Raw genomic sequence first — 27,096 nt, 5'->3', positions numbered from 1 at the left:
ATAATAATAATAATAATAATAATAATAACAACAACAACAACAACAACAACAACAATAAACTGTCTCCCTCCCACACCAAAAGCAACTAAGAGAGAAGGTTGCTTTTATTTATTTATTGAGAAGCAAGCATCATGTTTTAAGTCTCGCTTTACACTACCCTTAGTAGATCAGTTCCACTTAGGAAGCTTTATAAACTGAAATTGCTCTCAAATGCTCTCCCTTAGCATTAGATTAGATCTGAGGTCATAAAAATTGTAGTGTTCACTCATTATAGGGAAGTGCTTAGAATATCATATTCGTATGGAAAAATGGTGTTCATGTTATATCAAAATTTTTCCAAGCCATCTAATGCTTGAGCTTAATTGTTGCTACCTAATACATTCATTTTTGTGTTTTTATTTTATACCAGATGAGAATGGCAAAGACCAAGGTATAAATATACGCCAGAAAGTGAAAGAAATGGTAGAATTTGCACAGGATGATGACAGGCTTCGTGAAGAGAGGAAAAAGGCAAAGAAAAACAAAGATAAATATATTGGAGTTTCTTCAGACAGTGTTGGTGGATTCAGATACAGTAAGTCCAGTACTCTGAAGGTGGGGAGGGCAGTTGGCATAGTGTGATACTTACTTGGCCCCATGAGTTTAAAAACCGTTTTTAAAAATATATGCACAAGTTCTGTAATTTGAATGTTGTAGATCTTGGTGTAACCAAATGATCATCTAGCAGTACAATCCTACAAATGTCTACTCAGAAGCAAGATTCACTGAGTTCAGTGGGACTCCCTGGCAAGTGAGTACAGCACTGCAGCCTTAGCCTGTGGCACAAAGGTGGCGTTGAGTATACAGTGAGAGAGGTTCCATTGAGTCTCTCTTCAAAATCTTTTCGTCAGGTCTGAGAAGGACAAGCTGCCTAGTTCTTGGATTCTCTGGCAGTGTGGCTTATTTCAGCCTAGTTGGTTGGTTTTGAACTCTTAAAGGCGGCTAGCATTATTGGGATTCAGTCAGGGGCTTGTTCTGCACGAGGCTGTCCTGTGTGCTGTAATGTGCCTCTTAATATCGGAACCATATAAGCAAGGTTGGCCTTGCGTAACTTTCCTGTTTGTGGCTATGAAGATGCTAAGTCATCATTTTCCGTTTTCTTTTCAGCTCCTCCTAAAGCATTTATATCCTGCCTTTTTCCTTTTGCAAGGAGTGTAAGGGAGCTCTCATCGCCCTTCTCCACTCCAGTTTATCTTCACAACAACAACCCTGTGAGATGGGATGGGCTGAGAGTGAGTGACTAGCCCAAAGTCACCCAGGAGTTCCATGGCTGAGTGGGGCTACAACCTGGATCTCCCAGGTCCCCAATCCAGCAAGCCATGCTGGCCTATGCTTTACAACAAATGGGGTGGCACCACGGAGAAGCAACTCTGAAGTGACTTTTATTTTACGTGCATGCCACCCCACTGTTTCCTAGGGCGGATTAGAGCATGTGTAAAGGCAAGGCAAAGCTATTCAGCATTGTGGGGCTGGGGGTGGGGATGGTTAATGATCTCAAGCTGCAGATAATTACCGGCTAACATGATAGTAGTCTTGTTCAACCTGGCACCCTCTAGAGGCACTGTACAACTCCCATAACTCTCTTCCAGTCTGGCCACTTGCCATATCCAGTGAACTTCACTAAATCTTCCAAAATAAAACCTATTTTAAAATAGAAGATTAGCAGGTGGATGGGGCTTCGCCATTGCTTTACAGCTGTGTGCTTGCGGAGCAGAAGTGGTGGGTATGTGCTTGCTGAACTGAACAGAGCGGCTCTGTTCTTCAAGTCTGCTACTCTAAGGAGGTATGATGGTGCATATTTTGGGCTGTACAGGACTTCACCACAATCTGGTGCTCTGTAAGGCTCGGATGCATACACAGAGCTCTTGCAGCATGGATGGGGGAAGTGCCTTATTCATTCGAGTAAAGAAAACTGCCATACAGCTTGTAGATGCTTTGTGCACCTGAGCTGCCTCAGGTACAGAGCCAGCAGGATTGTGGGTTCCTTGTCAGAATACACTGCAGTGCTATTTGTATATGATTCATTAATTATGTGGGGTGTCCTGATGGACTCACTATGTAAATCACACAAGTTATAGCAAAAGTGCTCTTATGTCTTTGGGTCACCATGTGCTGCATAATTGTGAATTACTCTGCCTCACCTAATAGGAGTTTTAGGCACAGGAAGTGAAAGATGTTAATGTCTAATCTGTATTGGGCCAGGGATATTCCCTCAGGACTTTGGCAAGCAAAACTGCAATATTATTTATACATTCTAGGAATTCTGGTGGGCATTGTATTGAGTCAGTTTTAAATCTTCCATGTATTAGCTATTGTGATTTCTTTTTTTAAAAAAGCAAGGTACATTGATGATTAAATTACTGAATGGGATTCAGAGCTAAGCAATTAAATACATTATTCAAAGACAATTGAGCAAAACTGGCACCTTCTACTCACAGTTATCCAACAATTGGAGTTCTTGGTTCTTTACGTTGTGAAGCAAATCTTGTTTATGTGGCTATTTTGTGGCAATATAGCAGATTGAGAAATTACAGACTCCTAAGTAGCACATTCCTTAATGGTTTTTGAAGAGCTTTTAAAATTGATAATTGAGGCTAGAAATATTGCCATTTGTTTTCATCCATCTTGCAATATTTGGTACACTCCCCTCTCCCCCCCCCATAAAATTCATGAGGTTTTAAAACATGAAAAAAATCCAGTTTCCTGTGGCAGCCAAACTGAGAGCATAACAGAATTTGTATAAAATAATGGGCTTCATTTTTCATAAGTTCATGTAGACTTGGTTCACATACCACAGCCCATAGTTTAAACAATCCATGGGCTATCAGGGAAAAGTTGGAGAGAGAGCACACTGCATAGAGTGTGCTCCCCATTTATGCTTTTACTCAGCAGCTTATTATCAGCGCCTTCATAGGTTATTGAGTGGGACGTGCAAGCCTCAAACTCTGAGTTGGTTTATGGATTAAAGGACCCATCAGTCTGGGTTTGCAGCTCACACTCCACAGCTTATGAATCGGCCAATTCTAGGTTGTTGACCAAGAGCAGTAGCGGCCAGCATACTGCAGGCAGCATGTCAATTCTCCTATGTGCGCACAGCTTGTCTAACCTGTGAGCTGTTGTTACATGCAAATCAGCCTGTTGCCATGGTTCATTTTGTTGGGTATACGACTCTTTGACCTGCTCCTGCATTATCTCACCTTATCAGAATGTGTGCTACTATGCTACTTTTGGGTAGTTGTCATAAGCAACAGTTCCTGAATGCATTTTGTGCTGATTATTGGCCTTTTCTGCCATTAATAATATTGCTTCGACAACATGAAAGTTTTCTGTTTGCTTTGAAAACTCTCAAGGTAATTGTCAGCAAAAGGAACTAAGTTCTTAACAAGAATCAGTGGCATTTTTGAAATGATCTCTTTTTTTCTTCCTTCTTTTTACTATCTGCCTCTATTATGTAGGTGAAAGATACGATGTTGAGCCCAAGTCAAAGTGGGATGAAGAATGGGATAAAAACAAAGGTGGATTTCCATTTAGTGATAAACTAGGTGAGCTGAGTGATAAAATTGGGAGCACAATTGATGACACCATCAGCAAATTTCGGAGGAAAGACAGAGAGGATTCTCCAGAACGATGCAGGTACTTTGACTGCAATTCAGTTGCTTGTCAGCTGTCCTTTTAAAGTTTTTAACAGGTTCTCAAGTTGAGCTTCAAATTTCTGATCTAGCACCTGGTCCTAATTAGATTATAGGTTGGGTTTTTAAGAAACTGTGTGGCTTTAATTGTGGAATGAATCTGTACAAACCTGAAAATGTTTGTTTCTGTCTTTAAACTGGTTGTTTTCATGGAAGAAAATCTCAAAAATAGGCATATTTCAGTAAATAACCTGCTTGGAAAAAGAATGACAGGGTGTTATCTCTTGATTCAGCACAGTGCTGGAGTTTCTTCAAGGCCCCATTCAGTTCTGCTCTATAAACTTAAACTATGCACACCCTGTATTTTATAGGACCCCTATAAGATCCCTTTTAGATCCTTTCAGATGTCTTTTAAAAATGGAAATGTAAACATTTGTGGTTGGAAAGAGGGTTGCCCTTCTACAAGTGGAAGGGCTTTAATTTGTTTTTCGGCTCCAGGCCAAGACCTTTTTATTTAAACGATATTTTAATTGTTAATTATTGTTTTTATTTACTGGTTTTATACTATTGCCAAGATGCTTCGGATTCTTAATGTTTGTTCTATGTTTGCTTAGTCTGCTTTGTAAGCCGCCCCGAGGCTTTCTGCAATGGGGGGTGGGGATAAAAATGCTTAAATAAATAAATAAATAAATTTGTCTAAGAGCTTTCAATCCCATGTAAAACCCATGCTGATGGAAGGGAGTAGAGTCTTTTTTCCTCCCGATTCTTCACATTCCATGGTCGTCTTGATGGCCCTACAACTTCCTGGAGTAGATTTTCAGAGGGTTTAGGGGGCTGTGGCAGGAGCAGGGAGTAAATGAAGATCACCTCCCCCCTCTTTTATCAGTATGATTCCCATTCTGGATCAGAAGTCTCCCAGATGATGTCCTTCGGACTGTGGAAGAGTCATATTAAATCCAACATTACATTTAAAATTCTGCTTACAGGATCACTGTATCCAACCCCTTTGTCCTAAAGAACTAAGATATATTTTAAGAAACAAGAATAATGTTTCAGTCCCTTGATGTAAATGTCTGGGAAAATTTTAGTTGTTTGGTTTTGTAACACAGAATTCTAAATTTCCCTCCGCTAGGTCATTTATTGAAAAGTGTTTGTTTTGCAATGGGCAGTGGCATATTAAGAAAAAAAGTGTACTATAAGTAATAGAAAGCTGCCCCTCACTTAGGTTTGTTGTGAATTTCTCATCCCCCTCAGTAATCCCATCTGTTAATAATTTGAAAGTAGCCCAGGAGATGTGATTCATTACAAAAACAGGCCATGGTTGGCTTCAGTAGGACTTCTGCCTCATTTTTGCACGTTCATATAATAAAACTACCTCAATATTGAAAGTATAGCCATCTGCTTCCTTGCTAGCTGTCTACTAAAGTTAAGCAGACTGCGCTTCATAGAATAACCTGATAGGTAGATAACAAATCCCATGGGACAGCCCTAATCCATGGTATTATTTGTGGACCACAGCATTTCTAATTGTCCTCCCTGCATAGCCTGGCAACTTGTGGCCTTGAATGAGGTACTTTATTAAGCGCCTGAGTGTGTCCTATTTTATTTCAAAATGCCACTTTCAGAAAATGACAAATACTTCTGATGTAGCTTTCTGGATCAAAAATGTAAGTTCTAACTCCAAAAAGGACAATGCTTTTATTAGCTTCAGAGGCAATAACTGTATCATTCCGCTTCAATAATGATAGAAGCTAATTTAAAAATTAGCTGTTTGTTTTAATCTTTAAATGGTAGGTAGAGGAAGATAAGATAATGTTTTGATTGCATGCAAAACTTAGAAGTTGAAGAGCATAACATTTGACTACCTTTTCCTTTAGTTTAATGTAATGGTACAGACTTTTCAGCTAACCCCATCTTAATGTACAGTGGATCTTTTGTTCACAGGATCATTAAATTAACTCTGCATCAGAGGGAAAATATTGTGTAGATTTTATATACTAAGCAAACTCCAAAAGTGTTCCATTTCAACAAGTAGTTTGAATTTTATTATCAGCAAATCAAACTGATACTTAATAGTCTTTATATAGCTATAGAAGATTACACATAAATTTCAGCTGGATGAGATTAAAATGGTAGGAGCTCTCTTATATTTAATGTCTTTCACAATGGAATTTTGAAAGAATAAAAAAATCATTAAGGTGCTAAAAGTTGTATTCTTTTCCATTTACTTTTTCCCTTTTTTTGGTGTTGGACAGATGAATTGATTTTGAGAGGAGAATTTAAATGTTAAACTAGATAGATCAAGTCATACTAAATCAACAATATAAAACTCCAGCTAGTTTTAAACCTTGCCTGAAATTGGTATGATATCTGGACATTTAATATACACTAGCTAATGGACCTTAATTCATATTTCCATAAATGTTTATTCATTGAGAACAAAATATAAGATTTAGGGCCTTTTTACATGGAAATTTGAGGAATATATTCTCCCTGATAGATTCTTAACTTTTACTTTCTAAAAACTGAAGGAAAGACAATGGTTTCCCATCTCTTCCTCCTGATGGTTCTTAACTGAGTTTTGGAAACATTAACTGTGTGGTTCCAGAGTTGTTTCTTATTGGTGCATTTGAATGTTTTCTAGAACAGAAATTGTTTCTAAAAATAGGCTAAAAAGAATGTAGAACTGTTCTTAAACTCTATAATCAAAGAAAACAAGGGCCCTTTAAATATCAGAATGGGAATGTACAAATTCAAATAGCAATTGAAGGTAGTTTTGGAGCTTGGATAGTATTGGTGCTTGAATTGTCATCTTGCTGTGTTCCAGGGAAGATGATAGCAGATAAGTACATTTGCACTTTTTTCTGTTCTCCATTACTGACTCCTTCTTTCTGTAAATGTGATAGATTTTATTTTCAGGAGATGTGGGGGAGGGGGTGCAAGAGAGAGAACTCACAGGTATTGAAGTAGACCTCTCCTTTTTACTGAACTCAGTGGGTAAGTGTGGCTTGTGCTTTTACTGTGCCCTGCAAGCATGAATTCTCTTCATCAAGCCACATTCTATCCTCCTGGGCCTTGACGAACTGGCACACTAGAGGGAGCAGCTGCACTTGGATCAGTTCATGACTGGTACTAGCCACTTTCTGCACCTTTATTCTGCTTCAGAAAAGCTGCTTAGTCAGATCAGCCTTTCCTCTATGAGAGTACCTCCTGAGGTCATGAAAAGAAAAAGGCAGTCACCCAGAAGTGGGTGCTGAAAGATCAGCATGTTCCAGCTCTGGTTTTGTGTGTTCTTGATTTGAATGTTGATTTGAATATTTTCAGCAGCAGCTGCTAGACAATGACCCATGTTTTTGTGCAAAGTTTATTCTTATACATTTAACAGACAATTCACAGAAATTCCCCTGAGACTATATAGTATAAGCCCCATGAAAATGTTCCCCAGGTCATAGGTTTGATGAGGATTGTGTCACAAAATAAAAACATGCTGAGCAGTGGATGGGGCCCTTCATGCCTCAGGATCTGCATGCCAGTCACTATATAAAAGGTAAGGGACAGATGAGTCTGCAGCACGGTAGGCCAGTGTGATCCTGTCCAAACCACAAGCACATCAAGGGAACGTTGATGTATCGTATGAAGTCCTTTGTGGGAGCAGAGCTACTCTTTGCATCCATTATGAGAATTCAGTAGTAGTCAGTAGCCCAGTAGCCCACAGTATCCTGATTACAACCTGCTTCCTGCCCAATCCTCATTTAAGGTTTGACCCAACTTTGGCAGGAAGGTTTCCTTGATTTTGCAACTACGCAAGAATTTATTCCCTACCTTGTGAACACTCTTATAAAGGAAATGTTTATCTATTATATTCCAGTATTGTAAATGTTTCAGTAAAAACCCAAATTCATGTCAAAACATTCAAAATCAGTGTATATACAAATGGCATAGTGTCTTCGTGTAGGCAGAAACTCTCCTTCAACAAAATTAGTTGGTTAAATCTGTGTTCCAACAAGACTGAGTATTTTCTGATTGTATCTCCTGTTTATGGAATTGGGCTGTCTCTAAAAGTTCCTGTTACTCTAATGCAAAGCAGAGAGTCTGTTGTCCTCCAGTTGTTGGATTCCCACTCCCAGCAGCCCCAGTCAGAGGTCTCCCTGCATTTTGCTTTTAAATTATGTAACTGTTTGCTGTAACTCTTTCTTTGGTAAAACAGAACAATCCTTCTGAAATGCTAGATTTTGGGAGCCTTGTGTGCTCATGTTTCCCCTTCTTACTGAAACCCAGGTATGTTGTCTTGCCATTTGTTATTGTGGAAGTACCATATTTTTCCGTCTATAAGACGCCCCCATGTATAGGACGCCCCCCACTTTTCCTACCGATCTCCAGCAAGCAAGCTGCTGCCGCCCCTATGTGCCACCTCGCCCACCCCCCCGCACACGCGCAGCCTCCAATTTTCCCTTGGCTTCCTCCTGGATGCTACTTAAATGTATAATACTAAACTGAAGCATTATTAAGATCCTCTAAGCCTATGAAGAAGTAAGTTTGACATTGATGTAGTTAATTGTAGAAGCTAAAGTGAAAAAAATTTGAAAGTTTAAAAGGTGGTCGGAATCAAAAATTCTGGGATGATTTCCCTAAAATGTTGCTAATGTGGGCATGCTGTTTTGATTGAAACATGTCAGTGTATCTTTCTTGAAAGTTCAGTCATTTTTTGTGATATGCAACTAAACACCTCTTCCCATTGTCCATTCTTATATGGCTACCTAAACCAGAAAGCTGAATAAGGAACTTTTTTTCAGCATCCATTATCAGCACAGGTGCACAACTTAACAGCTGATTAATAAAGAGTTTTTTTTTTCTCTTAGTTCATATCTGAGCATGTGTCACTTCTTCTGTCCCTTCACTCAACGTCAGCAGCTCAAAAACACAGCTCACCATCTCACCATGACCATGTTGCTTTGCAAAAGCTGGTTGAAAAAGGCAGTGCATTGTTTTTCTCTTTTTTCAAAGCCAGTCCTTTGAAATCTTCGAGGTATTATAAATGCCACAACATTAATTAACATAATCACAATTTCAGGATCTTTTCTCATAAGAGTCGCAAGTCAAGATATGAGTCATCTAGATCATATACATCTTGGATCTTTTAGAGATCTTCTTGTAGCTCTTCCCAAAACCCTCATTCAGACAGACCATTCATGCATTCTTGATCAAATTAACCTTCCACAGCTTGCAGGAGCTTCCGCGCTGTTTTGTTAGCCTAATTATTTCACCCTTTTCAGTGCCAGATTAACAGGCATTCTGTCCAAGATTGTGTTATTTGCCTGAGCTTTTAATGAGTGGTCGTTTTAGGGGGTTTCAGTCTGCCTGTAGTTCTTCACTTTCTTCTCTGTTCTATTTTTGTTTTATTGGGTATACTGTATGCTGGCTTGTTGGCTATTATTATTTCTACTTCTACTTTGTAAGTTGCCTTGGAAATGCTTTCTGAAGTTACAGGAAGGATATGAAGCGTGAGAATCAGTTTCTGGGAATCTGACAGTGCATGTTACTTGCTGTAGAAGCAGTACACTTAACATGGGTTGCTGCATCTTTTCAGCAGGGTTTGAGTTTCTGTATAAGCCCTCTTAAAACAAAGGGAGATTGCTGCACAGCAGTGCTTTGTGGATTTATTCCCTTAACTCTTGGTTGGTGCTGTTAAGCCCTCTTATTACTTTGCATCTGTAGTCTCTGTTGGAATAGAAAGCGAAATGCTGGTAGTTATGTTCACTGATCTTAATAAATTAAACGACCTTTGCTGGCAAGTACATAATATACAGAGATGCAGTGGGAGGCATAACAGAGTGGTTATAATAATAATAGGCAAAGCCTGTATCATTGATAGTGGAAAAGAAAAGCTACCCACAGAGTAGACTGTAGTTTTTGTTACCTCCATGCTGGCAACAAGACAGTCTTTCTTAAATTAGGTGGTTTAGTGATCTGTTGCATAACTGAAACATAGAGACCCTCCACAGTTAATTCCCATTTGAGTGTACAGTGTGTTTTTGTTATTAAATGATGGCTCTATGTACATATAATGGAAAGCCAGGATTTCTAGTTTTTCTTGGCTTACTGAGAACAAGCATCATGTTAGCTCACAGAGCCCATTCACTCAATGCCAGAGTGAACAACTGGGTCTCTCATTGACCCAAACAAACCAGAAAGCAGTAGCAGTTCATGATGTCCAAACCCAGGGTGCTCTTCTGTGTTCCCAGTCAATGAATCCTGGCTTCTCTTTTAGAAGATGGTGTGCCCAAGATCATTTTTACACCGATCAGCCATCTTTTCAATCTCGTCAGTTCCTCTTTATGTCTAGATCATTGCAATAGTTCCTTTTGTTTTTAATTTTCACAGTGATAGTGATGAGGAAAAGAAATCAAGAAGAGGTAAATCACCCAAAGATGAATTCAAAGATGAAGAGGAGACAGTGACCACAAAACACATCCATATAACACAAGCCACAGAGACCACCACCACAAGGCACAAACGCATGGCAAATCCTTCCAAAACCATCGACCTGGGAGCGGCTGCACATTACACAGGGGACAAAGGAAGTCCAGACCTGAATGCTGCCGCCTATACTGCGCAGTCCTCAGCAACGGTAGGGAGGCACAGCTCTGTAACTGAATTTCCTTCTTCCTGCTCTAGCCCATTCTCATTAGCAATGGTAAACCTGACACTTTCAATCTTGTGGCCCCTAAACTTTATCTGAAGTGCTGTGAGACAGTTTGTGTTCCCTACTACAAGGGTGGAGACAGCACTCCAACCTGAGAGATGGGGATCAGACCTCCAGCACGCCCCCCCCCAACAAGCCTGCACATAGTTGTTGCGGAAAGAACTGTGTTGCCCCTCAATGAGAATAGGAATGTGTCTCTCAGAAGGGGATGTTTCAAGGGGTGAGGAAAGGGGGAGATTGGAGTGGCTAAGGTGGAAGAATCCCAGAGTCTTCCCAGCTTCTTACCCTCCCCCTTACTAAATAGCCATCAAGTGAAAGTGCACAGCAAGAGGAGCGGGAAGGTGAAGATCGTCGCCACAGCTCCTCTCACTCTGCACTGTGTGAGCATGACTTGGGTGGGACTGTATCCCCATGTGGATCATGGTAGTAATTTACTAACAGCAAGAGTGACTGCAATCATTTTAAACAATCATTTGTTCTTGAGATGGCTTTAAGAGCAGAGGGTTCTACCTTCAGAGGTGGCCTAAAAGTAATTTTAAAAAATAAAAGATGCCAAAAATTGAGTGTGATTCACAGATGTCAGGATTTATTTGTTTGTTTGTTTTTTAAAACTTTTCTATACCGTCTCATCACAGACGTCTCGGGATGGTTTGCAACCATATTAATAAAACAGAATAAAAATAGAAGTAAGAGTAAGAGTAGCACAGCATTCAATGTTAAGTATAAAACCACCAATTTAAAAAAAAATCAGCAATTAAATTATTGGGAGAATGAAAAGGTTTTCACCTGATGCTGAAAGGAAAGAAGCATTGGCACCAGGTGAACCTCTCTGGGGAGCGTATTCCATAGTCGGGGCACCACCACAAAGAAGACCCTTCATCCAGTAGTCACCCTTCTGATCTCTTTCAAGGATGGCTCCTGGAAGAGGGCCTCTGACTCAGATCTCAAGGGGCAGGAGGGCACGTAGGAGAGAATAGGATCTGCCACTCGCATCTTCAGGTTCTTCCAAGTAGCAGAAAGAACCACACATAACAGCTACTCAGCATTAATAGTAGCATTAACAACAAGAATTCACTTACGTATCATCTTCAAAGAGCGACAACCATCATCAGGAAGGATGCCCCACTTGCTCAAAGCAATTGGATTAAAAGCCCTGCTCCTTGCCTCAGTTGTCCCTGGGCTGCATAGTGTGGATACAAAAAACAGCTTCAACCTCAGAGAACCAGATAACAGCCAAGTTGATAATGGGGTTTTGTGGTCTGCATCCTAGGCAGTGAAGGGAAGGCTTCAAATATAAAACTAGAGCCCTGAAGCCTGGTGTTGACCAGCACATGTTGCACAGCATAGCTTAAGTATATTCTGCCTTTCAACATCTACCAGCAAGCAGGCAGGGCCATTGTTTGCTAGTTTCAGCTTCAGAATCAGCTTCAAGAGCAGCCCCTCATAGAGCACAATACAATATTCACCCTTGCAGATTACCAAAGCATGATCAGCATGCAAAATTTCCTTTCCTCAGAAACAAGTATAGGAGAAGTAGTTGGTGAACATGCCCCTGGCATCACTGACACTGTTCATGAGAAAAGCCTGGTTATGGAGCATCCTTTGGCTTCTAATCTGACGTAACCATTTATCATTGGAAGGGCCAGATGCACTGAAACTCTGACTATGGCCAGCACAAACTCCCATCATGTTTGCGCAGCGCAATGAGTGTGCTGCTGCCCTCTAGCACAATGATAAGCAACTGAACTTCTTCCAACTTTGAGGAAGAGCAGTTTGGTCCTGCATGGCCAAACCAGTAAACATCTGTTCACCATTTCCTGCTTTAAAACAAGAGGGAGCAGCTTCCTTGGCTGCTGCTTGGTAGAGCAACCCTGATTGCCTCTGTCCAGAAGCATCCAGTGCATCCAGGCAGGCACTGGAACCTGACATCTACAGGTTTTGTCTCAACTGGCAAAGCCATCCAGAATGAGGACCCTTGTCACCAGTATCGTCTTCATCTTCTGCTGCATTGCAATTCAGATCAGCTTTCAGCTGCTACCTTTCAGCCAAAAGATTTTATGGGGACAAAGCTGGAGGAAGGGGTTGCTATGTGTGTAAGCACCCACAGGCCTTGAAATAGCATGCTTAACTTCTGGAGAATAGGGGCATCAAAAGTTGATGGAGTCTGCCAGGCTCCAACTTGCAGGGAGATTGAAGGCAAGAAGTAACAGCATCTTCCAATATCTGCTTATGGGAGCTAGAATACATGAGCTTTTATCGGGACTGCTTAATGTGTGTTAGTCACTGCTTTTGCTTTCTTCTGAAAACTACCATGAAGGTACAAATGATGTCAGAAGGCCTTCAAATGAGGAAATGTTTTAATAACATCAATTCCCTCCATATTGACTGGACAAATCTCTGTTCCAGTCATGAGAAAGAGTCTTAAATGCCCAAGAAAAGCTAGTCATGGAACCATCTGGAGGGAAGGCAACCCTGCATTTAACCCTATGTGGTATCACCCAGGACCAACTAGAAGAAGCAAATCTTGGTGAACCTGTTGGAAACAGTAACCACAGTGCTAGCAGTTTTAATACATATTCAGATGGAAAATTGCCAAAGAAATCCAACACAGTCATATTTGTCTTCAAAAGGAGAAACTTCTCTAAAATGAGAGAACTGATACAAAGGGGCCAGTGGCAATTATGTACACATTGCTGTTTGGGCTTCCAAGGGGCTTTTGTCAGAGTCCCTTACCCAAGACTGCTGAGCACACTTAGCAGTCATGGAATGAAGTGGTATGTGTGGTAGTGGGGGTGGGGGGGTGCTCTTATAGAATAATAATTGGTTAAAGATAAAAAGTAAGAATAAGTGGTATTTTTCCCAGCAGTGGGGGTGTTAACAGTGGAGTCCCATTGGGATCTGTATGGGGACCAGTGCCTTTCAATTTATAAATCTGGAATCAGGAGTCAGCACTGAAGTAACAAAGTGCTGACAACACAAAATAATGTTGAGTTGTTAAAAGGAGCATTGTGAGGCAATCCGAAAGTATTAAAACTTTTGTATGCCGTCCCTTATGCATGGCATCTCAGGATGGCTTACAGTCATAAAAACAACACAATAAAACAGCAATAAATAACAATTAAACAAAAATACAATTAAATAAGTTAAATAAAACTGACTGTTAAACATTAAAAATTTAAATTAGTTTTTAAAATAACAGTTAAATAAAAAGGTTTTAACCTGGTGCTGAAAAGAATATAAACTTGGCGCCAGACACACCTCTCCAAAAAGCGCATTCCATAATCTGAGTGCCTCTGCAGAGAAGGCCCTCCTCCAAGTAGATACCCTTTTTACCTCCTTCAGGGAGGGTTCTCAGACTAGGGCCTCTCCCACTGATCTTCAGGGGCATGAGGGCATATAAGGAAGGAGTCATTCCTTCAGGTATCCCAATCCCAAGCCGTTCAGGGCTTTATAGGTCAAAACCAGCACCTTGAATTGGGTCCAGACTTCAACTGGAAGCCAGTGAAGCTGATAGAGGACAGGCGTTAAATGACAATAATGACCGGTCCCCATTAGGAACCTGGCTGCTCTATTCTGTACCAGCTGAAGTATCCGGACCGTTTTCAAGGGCAGCCCCACATAGAGCACATTACAGTAACTGGGAGGTTACCAGAGCATGAATCACCATTGCTAGGCGGTGTTTGTCCAGGTAAGGACGCAGCTGATGGACCAGCCGAAGCTGTAGGAAAGCACTCCTCACCACCTCTGCCACCTGGGTTTCCAGTGACAGCTCCGGGTCAAGGAGTACTCCCAAGCTATGGATCCTGTCCTTTAATTGCGGCTCAACATAAGCAAATGTAATGTGATGTATGTTGGGGGGGGGGGGGGAGATCCAAGCTTCAAAAATAAAATGATGGGTTTTGATGTAACAGTGGCTGAACAAGGAAGAGATCTTGAGGAGAGCTCAGTGATGTCAGACCACTGTGTGACTGTTGTGAAAAAGGCAGACTCCATGTCCGGCATAATTAGGAAAGGGACTGAAAATTAAACAACTAGTATTATAACCCACAAGAAGAGGCAGTAAAAGCTGAAAGTGAGAGATGGCAGCCCAAGATTGACAAACAAATGGTCAAGGAATACCTAGATGGAATAAACATGTTTAAATCTCCAGGGCCTGATGAACTCCATCCCAGAATCATAAAAGAGCTAGCAGAGGAATTCATAAGAACCACTGTCTATTATCTTCAATAAATCATGGAAAACATGAGAAGTGCCAGACTACTGGGAAAGGGCTATCATTGTCCCCATCTTCAAAAAAGGGAAAAAAGGATCTGGGAACTATAAGACCACTTAGTCTGGCATCAATCCCTGGAAAAATTCTGGAGCAAATTGCAGATTGATGCACACCGCAGATTACTGCATAGGGTTTTCTGGAATTAAAATCATTTAAAAAATCAGTCTCACCTCAGAGAAGATGTCGCACCTCAAAGAAAATGCAGTGATTGGGTAAGCTCCAGTCAAAAAGGTTGGTGCCAGGTAAACATAGGGTTTATTGCACAGGGTTTTTCTGGAATTCCAGTGTTAACAGCTTGCATGCTTATTTACTTGCACCTTCATATGAAGAACCATGCTGAGCACTCTGTTCATACACTGGCCTACCAGCTGCCCACCAGAAACCCATAAGCAGGACCCTAGTGCAAAAGCACTCTCCTACCCAATCTCCCCAGCAACTGGCATGAGCAGGCATATAGCCACTCATTCTATTCCATGTATTTTTCTAATGGCTGTCCACCCCCACAGTTATGGAATGATCTCCCCACTGGGGCGTGCCTGGCACCAACCTTAGCATCCTTTTGGCACCAGGTAAAGACTGTCCTCTATCATAGAGCATTTAATTAGTTGTTTGGGGGCTTTATTAGCTGCTTAAATAGGCTGTTTGATCAATTCATATTAGGCCATTGCAATTTGTGTTTTGTTTTGCTGTTAAATTTTATATGATTACCTTTTAATGATGTTTTTAATGTTCTTTGTATTTTTATATTGTATTTTTGTGTGTTGGAAATTGACCAGAGAGCTCCAGCTATTGGGTGGCATAGAAATTGATTAAATAACACCCCTCTTTAAAGCCACTGAAATGTGTGCCCATCACTATATCACATGGAAGTGAATTCTAACTAAGCATTGTATGAACAAGTACTTCTCTTTCGCTGCCCTGAAGGACCCACCAATTAAAATCATGAGGTGGCCCCAGGTTCTACTATTTTGATGGAGAAAAATGTTCCCCCATCCACTTGCAAAATTTGGACACCTCTGCCATTTCTCCTCATACTCAGACATTTTTCTAAGCTTAATACTCCCAGATATTGTAAACTTTCTTTATATAGCAGTTTATCCAGTTATATCCTTATTTCATTTACTTTTTTCTGCACTTTTCCCAACTGTACAGCGTCTCTTTTTACATACAATAACCAAAACTATAAACAGAGTTTTCTAATGATGATATAGAATCATAGTATAGTAGAGTCAGAAGGGACCAAGGCCATCGAGTCCAACCTGCTGGTGCAGGTCACCAATTTACACCATCCCAATCAGATGACTATACAATTTCTTTCTGAATGTCTCCAGTGTGGGAGAGCCCACAGCCTCTCTAGGCAACTGGTTCCACTGTCATCATTGCTTTGACAGTGAGGAAACCTGATACCTAGCCTGAATCTGCGTTTTGCAACTTGAATTGATTATTCTGTTTTACGCTCTGGTATCAGCAAGAAGAGATGTTGATCTTCCTCTTTGTGACAGCCTTTGAGATACTTATAGTGTGATATCATGTCCCCTTCAGTCTTCTGTTCTCAAGGCTGAACATGCCCAGTTCTCTCAGTCTCTCCTAATAGGGCAATGTTCCAAACTCTGGATCATTTTTGTTGCCCTCCTCTGGACCTTTCTAATTTTCCTGCATCTTTCTTAAATCTTGGTGCCCAGAACTGGACACAGTATTCCAGATGAGGTCTGACTAGTGAAGAGTATAGAGGAACTACTACTTCTCATGATTTGGAAGTAATACTTCTGTTAATGCATCCCAAAATAGCATTTGCCCTTTTGGCTACTGCATTGCATTGTTGGCTCATGTTTAACCTATTGTCCACAATTACTCTGAGATCTTTTTCTTTTTCAGTTCTGTTGAGCCATCTTGTATCGATGTATTTGGCTTCTTTTTCCTAGGTGGAGGACTTGGCACTTGTTCTTATTGAATCACATTCTGTTGTTTTGAGCCCAGTGTTCAAGTTAATCAGGTTCACCCTGGATCTTAATTCTCTCTTCTAGAGTGTTCACTATTCCACCCAGTGTTGTATTGTCTGCAGATTTGATTATCTTTCCTTGTACCTTCTAAATCATTAATAAAGATGTTGAAGAGCACTGGGCCTCAGACTGAACTCTGCAGCACCCCTCTAATTGCCTCCCTCCAATTTGAGAAGGTGCCATTGATGAACACTCTTTGTGTCCGATTTAGCAGCCAATGTTGGATCCACCTAATAGTTTTTCTGTGTAGTCCACTTTTTGATAATTTGGTCATCAGAATGTCATGGGATACTATGTCAAAAGCTTTGCTAAATTCAAGATAGATTGTGTCCAGACAGAGTTCCATCTGTCTGTTTAGGAGGTTACCCAGTCAAAAGTGAGATTAAATTAGTCTGACAGGATTTATTTCTGATAAAGCCATGTTGCCTTTTATTTATTTATTTATTTATTTATTTATTTATTTATTTATTTATTAAAACATTTCATTATTAATCACTACATTTTCTTTGAGGTGCTTTAAGACTGATTTTTAAAATAATTTTAATTCCAGAAAAACCCTATGCAATCATTTTCTTTGTGCAGGAATCTGTAATAGAGTCTGAGCCCGAAACCTGGACTGAAAAAGAACAGGGGTTGATTTGTAGAAGGGATAATTCCCATTAGGTTATAGGACAAACTCATGAAGGACTATTGGTGTTAGGAACACTTGTTCTTAAAACACATTCCCCATGCTAATTTCTACAAATTAAATGCTTCATTTTGTGTATTTTGAAAAAAATGAATTCTCTGTCTGCCAGGCACAACTAATTGATGGTGCCAGGCAAGCAAAAAGCATTAAGCCAATAAGACTTATTCAGATGCATTGTCTTATTTTAAACCAGATACCTAACTTGTTTGCATGCCACAGATCTGTAGCCTGAGGCAGACAGGTGTGGCCGATGTAGAGTTTAAGAGACTAGCCTAAAAGAGTTGCTAGATGAGTGCAGTGTTGCATAGGCAACTTTTCTCCATTCCCATTCAAATTGGGACACAGTTTCAGATCCTGCTGGAAAGCTGAGGGTGTGCAACTTGCCAAATGAATCAGCATAAATCTTGCTCTTCAGTCCCTTGAGGTTTCCATCCTATGCATGGTTTCAAAGAAAAAAAGTCTTCATGTCTTAAATGTGCCCTTAGAGCATAATCTTATGCATGCTTACTCGGAAGTAAGTTGCATAATTTCAGTGCAGTTTACTGCCAGGGAAGTTGTGTCTAGGATTGTACCCTTAAGTGTGATGATGCCCTGCTCTCCACTTCTTGTTATCCTGGATATTATTTTTCCTTCCACTGATCTTCCACTTCCATCCAAAACTGAACATCTGCAACAAGTGTACTGGAGGGAAGTTCTTAAAAGCAAATTAAAGCAAGCCATTTGTCTGCTTAATAATGTTGTAATGAGCAGGCTTTCTAGAAACCCCTCAGGTACCTAAAGGGTTTATCATAGATGCACTTGACTTTGTGCCAAGGTTCATAGAATATTAAAAATGACATTGTGCTCCAGGAAAAGCAGCTTCCCAACCATTGTCATCCTTCATGAGTATGCACAGAAATCCAGCATTTAGGCGGACATGGTAACAAAGGACACCATCCTTTCAGGAAGTGAGCTTTGTGATTTAATGAATGGATTGCATCAGTAAAATACATTCCCTTCCTTGTGGCAAGAGAAGAAAGCACAGTACCTCAATTCTTGACAGAAAAAAAGCATGAATCTCTACTTTTACTATTCTGAAATCTAGCTTTATGCATGTTTTAAGAATGTGATGTTACACATACTCAAACCAAAAACGGCTAGCAGTTCCCAATGTACGCAAGCCAGCACAGTTGGCTGAATGGATGCTGGAAGCTGTAGGACCTTTTCTGTCTAAACATGCACCAGCTTGTGCCCCAATCTAAAATACACCAACTTTGGTGTGAGAATCACTTTATTCAGTTAAGCTCACTATTGTATTGTAATTCTCACTGCTAGAATTAAAGTACTTACAATGAAATGTGCTCAGGTATGGGATGCTCAGTGCATATCTGAAATTGTCAAAGGCATGCAGAAAATCCTTAATCAATCACAATATTTAATATCAGCCCTGCATTTATGACAGAATAATCTCAGAGGTATGGCAGTAACAACCTGAAGGTGAAAATCATTATAAACACCTAAAAAACTATCGAACGTCTAAAATTGTGCATCTAACTCATGCACTATAGCCAGCTTATAATATCATTTTCAAGACATATTGGTAAAGCCATAATGGAGGTAATTAAATAATTAAATAACCAATAAAATTTCAGTTTGACTTTTCTGGTATCTTTAATTATGTTTCCTTTTTGGGGTGGCAGTACTGAGGGAGGTTTTACCTTTCCATTCCACGTGCCTATAGATATCTTAGGAAGTACCAATTTAACCCTAGCATGAACATCAATTACATTGCAACAACATAGGCAACCTCTAGAACAATGCCATCAGCTTTTGTTGGCTTGTTAGGTTTTCAAGAAAACCCTCAATGCCAGTAAACACTTGGCATTATGCTAGAGGTCACTTGCCCACATGTGGTATAATTAACATTAATGCTAGTATTAGATTGTCTTGCCCCTTGTCTGATGGAAAATGAAAGTGTCAATTTTGTTAGAATCGCCATTATTATTGTGCATGATAATCTCTCCTATTACCTTCTTCTGTTTTCTAATGCCCTTTATATAAACTGATAATTTAATGCATGGTAACTCTGTCTCAGTTGGATGAAGTCCATCATACACACTACTGGGCTTTTATTGCTACCAGCTCTACTCAGTTTCCAAATTGGTTTATCACAATTTGTCTCCGCAGAAATGTCTTTGCAGAATGTTGTTTTAGGAGTGAGGGTACAATCCTATGTCCAGTAGACAGTGCCTTAGGAAAAACCAGAGGCCCTGCTGCAGACTTGGAAAGGTTGTCTGAGGTCACAGCAGGGACTCGATCTTTGGAGGCCTCTCCCTCTGCCCTTGCAGCCAGTGCAGTTCCTTCAGCCACAGGTGGCCCGCCAAAGACAAAAAAACCACGGGCTGGATGGTGGAGCGGAACAAGGCATTGCTGTCCTTTAAAACAGTGGTCCCCACCCTTTTTGGCACCTGGGACCAGTTTTGTGGAAGACAATTTTCCCACGGACCGGGGGTGGGGGGGTGGTTTCAGGATGATTCAAGCACATTACATTTATTGTGCACTCTGTTTTTATTGTTACTGCATTGTAACATATAATGAAATAATGATACAATTCACTGCCTCAGCTCCACTTCAGATCATCAGGCATTAGATTTTCATAAGTTCGCAACCTAGATTCCTCACATGCGCTGTTTACGGTACGGTTCATGGTCTCATTTGCCTGGGCAGGCAAGGCCACATGAGTCTTTGAACTGCCACCCTGGAGGGCACCTGGTACCCAGCCCCTGGGTGGAGGGAAACACGACAACATGCATCTTTCACTTGTTTGACCCTCCTGCAGTGAAGGGAGCACCATGCAGCCACCCCCTCGTCTGGCCGCCTGGCTACCACGTGGGAGGGGATGCCTCAGGGACGAAGGGGCCCGTGGCCTTGGCCACCCCACCAAGCACTAACCCTACTGTAAACTGTGCATACAAAGGATCTAGGTTGTGTTTTCTTATGAAAATCTAATGCCTGATGATCTGAGGTGGAGCTGAGGTGGTGATGCTAGCACTGGGGACTGACTGCAAATACAGATGCAGCTTTGCTCTGCTCACCTCCTGCTGTGTGGCCTGGTTGCTAATAGGCCACAGGCTGGTACTGGTCCATGGCCCAGGGGTTGGGGACTCCTGCTTTAAAGAATCCAGGTGGTGCTTCAGTCCCCCTCCTCCTTGTGACCAGCGGCAAAGGACATACATAGCTGAAATCTGCCAGCTGTCTCCTATGTAGGGTGGGGGGAAGCATGGAAGCATGGATTCAGTCTTTGCCTCCAGACTGCTCCCACACTTGATTGAAAATCTATAACTTTCCAGATTCAGAGAGTTATTGGCTGCCAGTTAGTTTTCTCACACATATTTATAGCCATATTTGCTTAAAAGTGCAACTGTGCTTTTCCATAGGTTCCTGGCAGCAAATCCTCCAGTGACTTGGTTGATCTTTTGTTCGATGGTACTGATCAGTCAGTCTCAACAGGTAAACTGCATTTCCGTTTTTTGTTTGAGCAATTGGTGTAGATGTAGCTCTGCACTTCGTTGTACTGGCAAAATCAAGGCATATGTGTCAAGAAGCTAAGGGAGTCAATTAAATGTAAAACTACATGCAGGTGACTATTATATAGATTAATAATAATCATAACACCTTAGAAAGATTCACAGCTAAGTCAGGCTGGCTGACACTGCAGTGGTGGAATGCAGTGTTATTCATACTTCTGAGAGTGTGTAATCCAGTCAAGTTTAATGCTTCTCATAATGCACACATTCAGGGGGAGAAAAAGTAGTAAAAGTAGATGACCGTTCATAAGTTGCATTTCATATATATAGCAAAATGTGTGTGTGTGTAGGAGAGAGAGGGCAAAACTGAACTCACTAACTTTTATTGTGGTCTCTCTAGTGATTCCTGGCATACTTTGTTTTTGACCCCTTAAAACACGCACACTGATTAATTTTGTCAAAATTTCCTGTTTTAAAAGGGAACCTGGGTTCTGACAGTTGTTCCTGTCAGTTGTTCCTGTAAATGGAATGGTTCACACTTTCCCACCTCCTTGAGCCACCTAGATTCTCAGGACAGATTAGGGTTAGAAAGTTAAGGGACACTGAGAACAGTCAAGTCTAACCCAAAAAGGTTGAAGAACATACTGGGAAGGGGTTGACCGGCCCCATTTCACCATTAAAGATCCTTTTACAGTTTCACTTATCACTAAAATGCTCACTGCTTGACAGCTGTCAGATGGGAAGCAAAGCAACAGATGAATCTATTTGTAGCCTTTCTTTGTCAATGTGCATAGATGGTCATGGTGCATTTGTGATATTTGGAAGCGGACACTTGGGGTAAAACAGGGTGAAAAGCATAAAACAGAAACTGTGGTGACTATAAAAGGAACTGTGGTTGTCACAGAGTCCTGTGGCATACCTTCAAGAAGGACCAGTGAGGAAGGAAAGAGGGACAACCTGTAGAGAGACGATTTATCTCTCAGGTGAACCATAAATTTCTCCATGTACTGTGGGTTCCTTGAATGACCCACAGTATTTTGCTTACTTGTAGGCTGGTCCTCCATGCTATGCAAATAAACCCATAATGGTTTGTTTGTTTTTTTAATTCACTTTAAAATTGGTGTGGATTGATATCCATACCAAAATGCAGGTTTGATCAACTTTAAAAAATGAAGAGCCTTAACATGTTTACATAAGGAATGTCTGCAGCTATCATGAAATATTAAGAGGGTTCTGCTTATGTCTTTGTTATTCCACTGGTACAGCTGGACCTTGATAGTTATGGCCGTATAATCCATATTGCCTTGGAACAAATAAAATAGTTAAGAGCTGGTATGACTGAAATAGAAACCATGCCTTCTGTTGAAGGACACTTTCATTGAAAAATAAAACATATTCAGCATAGATGTAATGTAGAGGTAAGCAGGTGGGGAAATTTCCTTTTATCCTCCATTTGCAATGCTCTATTTTTGTTTGAAAAGTAAGAGAGTTATTTCCTTCAAACTATGCAGTCCATTTTGCTTCTGGCAGACTCAGCTGTAGAAGCTGAAGCAATGGTTGACTCCAGATAGGGGCCTGTGCAAGGACATTTCTCTGCCATCTTCTCCCCATGGCTTCCCCCCTGCACAAACCCTACTCCTAAGGGCCAGGGGATGCTCCAAAACAGTGTGGCATAGCCGGAGGAGCAATTGGCTGAGAAGTGCTTTGTGCAAACATTTTCTCAGTACCAAAGGAGTGGCTTTTTCAAGAAGTTGCAGCAGGCCCTGCAGAAGCATCCAGCTGCAACTGCTTCTCTGGATGCAGTCCAACATATGCAGTAAGATAAATTAGAAACATGCTCTATGTATTCCTAGAATGAAACCCAAGCGGTATCTCAAAACATCCAACAATTTTTTTATCCCAGAAAGGCTATTTAGTTTTTGTACAGTAAATATTTCTGTCTTCCTAATTGCTTTATGATACTGCATAGTCACCATGTGTTCAGTGACATGAAATTTTCCTAGGTAGGACTGCATTCAGCATTAGGCTTGTTCCTGCTTGCAGTAGGGAGGCAATTTCTAGGTAGCAATCCAGGAGAAAAAAAACACAGAATTGGGGCCTCGGTTTTGATACCATGAGAGCAATGATTGCTCTTTTTGCCCCTTCCATCATCTCACCACTTTGGTGCATACAGTTGATGAGGAAGGTTCAGAGAAACTATGAACCAAGCAATTGCCTGCCTTTCACATTCACTTGCCCTGGAAAGTGGTTGGACGCAGCTCTCCCCCTGTAGAAGGTGGGCACCCAAAGAGCACGTGCTGTAAGCTAGCTGGGCAGTGTGGCAGTGAGGAATCCCTCCCGCCCCATGCTAGCACTTTGGAGAGCTAAGCTGCTAAAGGTAGCATGCCCATCAGCACAGTTGCCAGAAAAAAAGAAAAGTAGACAGAATGAGACTATATGTGGCAAGCTCCTTATTTAACCTTCCCTCCCATTTTAGAACGGGCTTGCCAAGTATCTTAAAACAGTTCTAAAGTCCAACCTAAAGCCAACTCCATTCCCGTTGAACTAGCACAGCCTTGCCTGAATGCCCTACTTTCCAGATTCATTTGTTCATTCATTTGCAATGATACTTGCAGGTCCCTCCTGATTTGGCATAGTGCCTTTAGGACCACCATGAACACCATTGTGCTTTTTCTTCAAGATGGTATGAATTGGTTTCTAGCATCACAGAGGCATAGGAGCCACATAACCACCTCTCAGGCCTGATGCATGGTGTACCACCATGGTTTTGCAAGCATTTTCTCGCTCATCAGGTGCATTAATACAGTATCTCCAAGGGTCCTGACCCTTAAGAACCTATTATGTTGGCCATAGCATTCCTTGTTGGGGCAAGGAAACCTTCCTAAGACATGAGAATTCTCCGTTCTTCAGAACCAGGGGCCATTTTCCAGCAGATTGTTCTTTTATTCCAAAACTTATTTTGGCTGCCATAGGGCTTTGGAGCTACTGCTGCCATCCTTTTGCCCATACTAACCCTGATGCAACCAAAACATGCTACATCTCAAGGCCATACATAGAATGTACTAAATCTCTACTTGTCTTTTGGTACTTTATACTTGAAGCTTTCTTCTTCAGGGAAAAAGATCATACAGTGATGCTGCTGTGGCAGCTGAAAATATGCTTTCACTCTCCTTGCATGTGTCCATGTGAATGATCCATTTTATTATTAGGGCAACCTGTTCATGATATGATTTTTCTATGGACAAATGTATCTTCTGTTGGTTTTCCAGTCCTACACATGTTTGATCCTCCTTTCTTAAATGCATCTGTATGTTAATATAGATGTGGAGCTCTTTATGGGGTAGCATTCAGTGTGGCCCTCCCCTTCACAACTGGAAGCACTTTCCAGTTGTGCACGGAGCCCTCTGATTCCAGTCACAAGCCAGAGTTCATAACCCAGTGGCCCTTGTTTTTGCTGAAGGGGCAAGTGGATTTTTCTCTCCCCTCTCAGCTTGGATAAAGAATTGAACCCTTTCTTGATTCTGTCTTGGGACTACCCTAATCTTACAGGCTGTTCCATCTGTTTTTCATCCAAAATGTGCTCCTGTGGCTGAAAATCCTTTTCTGGATGTCCAGTTTGCCTAATTACCTGCTACTGTAGAAATTGAGTTTGCCCCATCCTTCCACATCAGCATTTGGGAGAAGTCCTGGAGATGAGACATGCTACCAGCTGTCCACCACAAATAATGTCTTTGCTGCCCTAAGGAGGCAGATGGAAGGAGTTAATTTATAACGACATCTCTCACTTGGGAGTCTTCAAGGCTAGCGGATGTTGTGAAGATTAGCACTGTCCTTCATAAGCAGGTCGCTTTTCCTGACCAGTGTGCCACTTGCTGCAGCTATATGTGGCTCTGTAACTTGTATCGTGTACAAAGCAGTGGAGCAGTAGAAGTATTGAATTAAGTCTGTTTTGGAAAGGGCTTAGCAGGAAAATTGCATGCTTCTAAGAATCTGTGGGTATATTTGCAAAACAGCTAGTCTCTGTCTAGAGAGTGGAAAGCATCTGCCTAACCCAAGAAGGAAAGAAACACTTGGAGCAATACAACAGGTCAGGCAAACTGCGTTATTATTCTGAAAATTGGAATGAAAAACTGGATTTTGTTATTTCATTTTGAGCACTTAATTATTGCTTAAATGGTAGATGTGTCAAAGGTTGAAGCATTTTATTCTAGTAAATGTTGCAGGTGTAATAATTCAGGATCCCTAACATGGCACCTGTGGGCATTAGTGTTCCCTCAAGGCCAGGTTATTTTATTATTATTTTATTATTTATTTTTATTTATATCCTGCCTTTTTCCCACAAAGGGCTCAAGGCAGCTTACATCATCCATCTTATCCCCATAACAGCAACCCTGTGAGGCAGGTTGGGCTGAGAGTCTGTGACTGGCCCAAAGTCACCCAGTTGGCTCCATGGCCAAGCGGGGACTAGAACCCAGATCGTCTGAGTCCCAGTCCCGTGCTCTTAACCACTACACCACACTGGCTCTGTGTGAGGTTCATGAGGTTAAGGGACTCATGAAGCTAACTGGTTCCCTGTATAAGCCTACAGAGCAATTCTTTATAGGCATCCCCCATGGAGGCCCCTTAGGAAAAAAAAGGGAATCTTTTTGGTTTTGGTTGGTTTGGGGGTTTTTGTTTGTTTTTGTTTTTTCCCTGTACAAGGCTTTGGAGTGATTTTTCATAGGCTTGTATGGGAAGCAAAAAGATCCCCCTGACAAAAACAGTTGCAGGGGTGAATTTTACCCGCCAACTTTACCCCCTCACCCTAACCCTCACTTTTGAGAATAAATTTGTTGCTAAAATGAATCAGGCAGTTATTTCCCAGCTTACTGTTTAACTTTTAGAGCAACAGTATGACTCCAGCTGGAAATGGAGTAGGAGAGAGTCCTCCCTCTTCCCTCCAACTCAACTACAGAGAGCAAATCAGGCTCTGGATGAAAGAAACCCTCCCAGATTCAGCCTCCCCCCTCTCCCCCCCCCCACCCTTTTGAGGAGTCAGATGAATTTCCATACCTCCACTGCCTCTTGCCAGGCAAACCGGACAGTCGCAAGAGCCCCCCCCCCCCCCACACACACACACACACTTCCAGAGGCAGCAGTCATGATTTTCTCAGTGCTCAGCCAATGCCAAAAGGCACCTTGGCCATGCAGTCAGCCTGCCAGTCTAGGTAGGGTGTGCAGGGGATTTCCTCATTGTAGCAGGCCTCCATTGCACCAAAGCAGAAGAGGCATTCACGATCAGTGACCAGCATTCTGTTTCACTCACTAATGTTGTGAGAAACACAACCTTCTTCTGTTTTCCTATTAAGGATGGTTTCAGGAAGCAGACTGATACAGCAGCATCCTTGCAAAGGCAAATTCCCATAGGCCTTGTTCCTCTTCATAGAATATACATGTATCTCCTCCTCCCTCCTGCTTAAATTCATATGGAAAATTTAGTCCCCCAGCAATGTCATCTGATTTTAACTAGCTTATGCCTTTTTGTACAGTATCACATTTAAATAGGTGCTTTGGTTTTATTTACCTATGTTGCCTAAACCAGTGCTAGTGAATTTGTATTTAAGACCATGATTATTTGAAGCTTTTAATTACCCAACTGGCATAGTAGTCACACCTGTCTTTGTAAGCACCTGCCACTTAATTCTCTCTGAAGAATGCTTCTTTTGTTTTGCCTTCTAGTTAGTCAAATATATTGAACATCCTCAAGCTTTTTTGACAAACAAGGGGACAATTTTTTAATAATTATCACAACTTCTCATAGTTATTTAAGATCTAAAACAGGAAACCTCCAATCTGCCTTTACTTTTGTATAAGCACTACAAAGTAACCCACCTTTTAAGAATTGGGAATGGGCTACTGCATTCTTCATGTTTCCTACCTGCTATGAAATCCACATGCATTCTGAAGATAGATGCTCCAATCTGAAAGCCAAGCATGCTCCCTTAATATTGACTAAAATAAAATAGCATTAAAAAGGAATACAAGTACACATCTAGCAGAAAGGGAATTGTTCGTTTTATTACTGCTAGCCATTTATTAAAAAGGAGATGGTTCTGGTTTAATTAACTGAGTTGAGAGCAGCAGATGGAGCAGAATGTCTTGCAGCGATAAGACAATTCAGAAATGGCACCAGATGTTGGAAGCTGTCCCTGGTGGTGTTTGAGTGCAACACAGATGTTACAGTCCCACCTGGCTAGTTTCTAAGCACTGCAGGCTAAG

The 27,096-nt window shown here is 41.2% G+C and overlaps 1 protein-coding gene across 2 annotated transcripts in view; it reads left to right on the top strand.

Annotated features, from left to right (window-relative positions):
* CLINT1 (clathrin interactor 1) overlaps positions 1-27,096 on the top strand; it is an 89,333-nt gene that overhangs the window by 51,057 nt on the left and 11,180 nt on the right. For both annotated transcript variants that reach the window (XM_044450923.1, XM_044450920.1), the window contains exons 5-8: positions 410-574; positions 3,495-3,672; positions 10,050-10,296; positions 20,749-20,821. In XM_044450923.1, the coding sequence (XP_044306858.1) occupies positions 410-574; positions 3,495-3,672; positions 10,050-10,296; positions 20,749-20,821 (663 nt within the window). The remainder of the gene's footprint in view (positions 1-409; positions 575-3,494; positions 3,673-10,049; positions 10,297-20,748; positions 20,822-27,096) is intronic.

Source organism: Varanus komodoensis, unplaced genomic scaffold, assembly GCF_004798865.1.
Source record: "Varanus komodoensis strain SLA01 unplaced genomic scaffold, ASM479886v1 scaffold6_1, whole genome shotgun sequence".
Lineage (NCBI taxonomy): Eukaryota > Metazoa > Chordata > Lepidosauria > Squamata > Varanidae > Varanus > Varanus komodoensis.
Note: the sequence above shows the minus strand (reverse complement) of the source record. Positions and strands in the feature narration are given on the sequence as shown.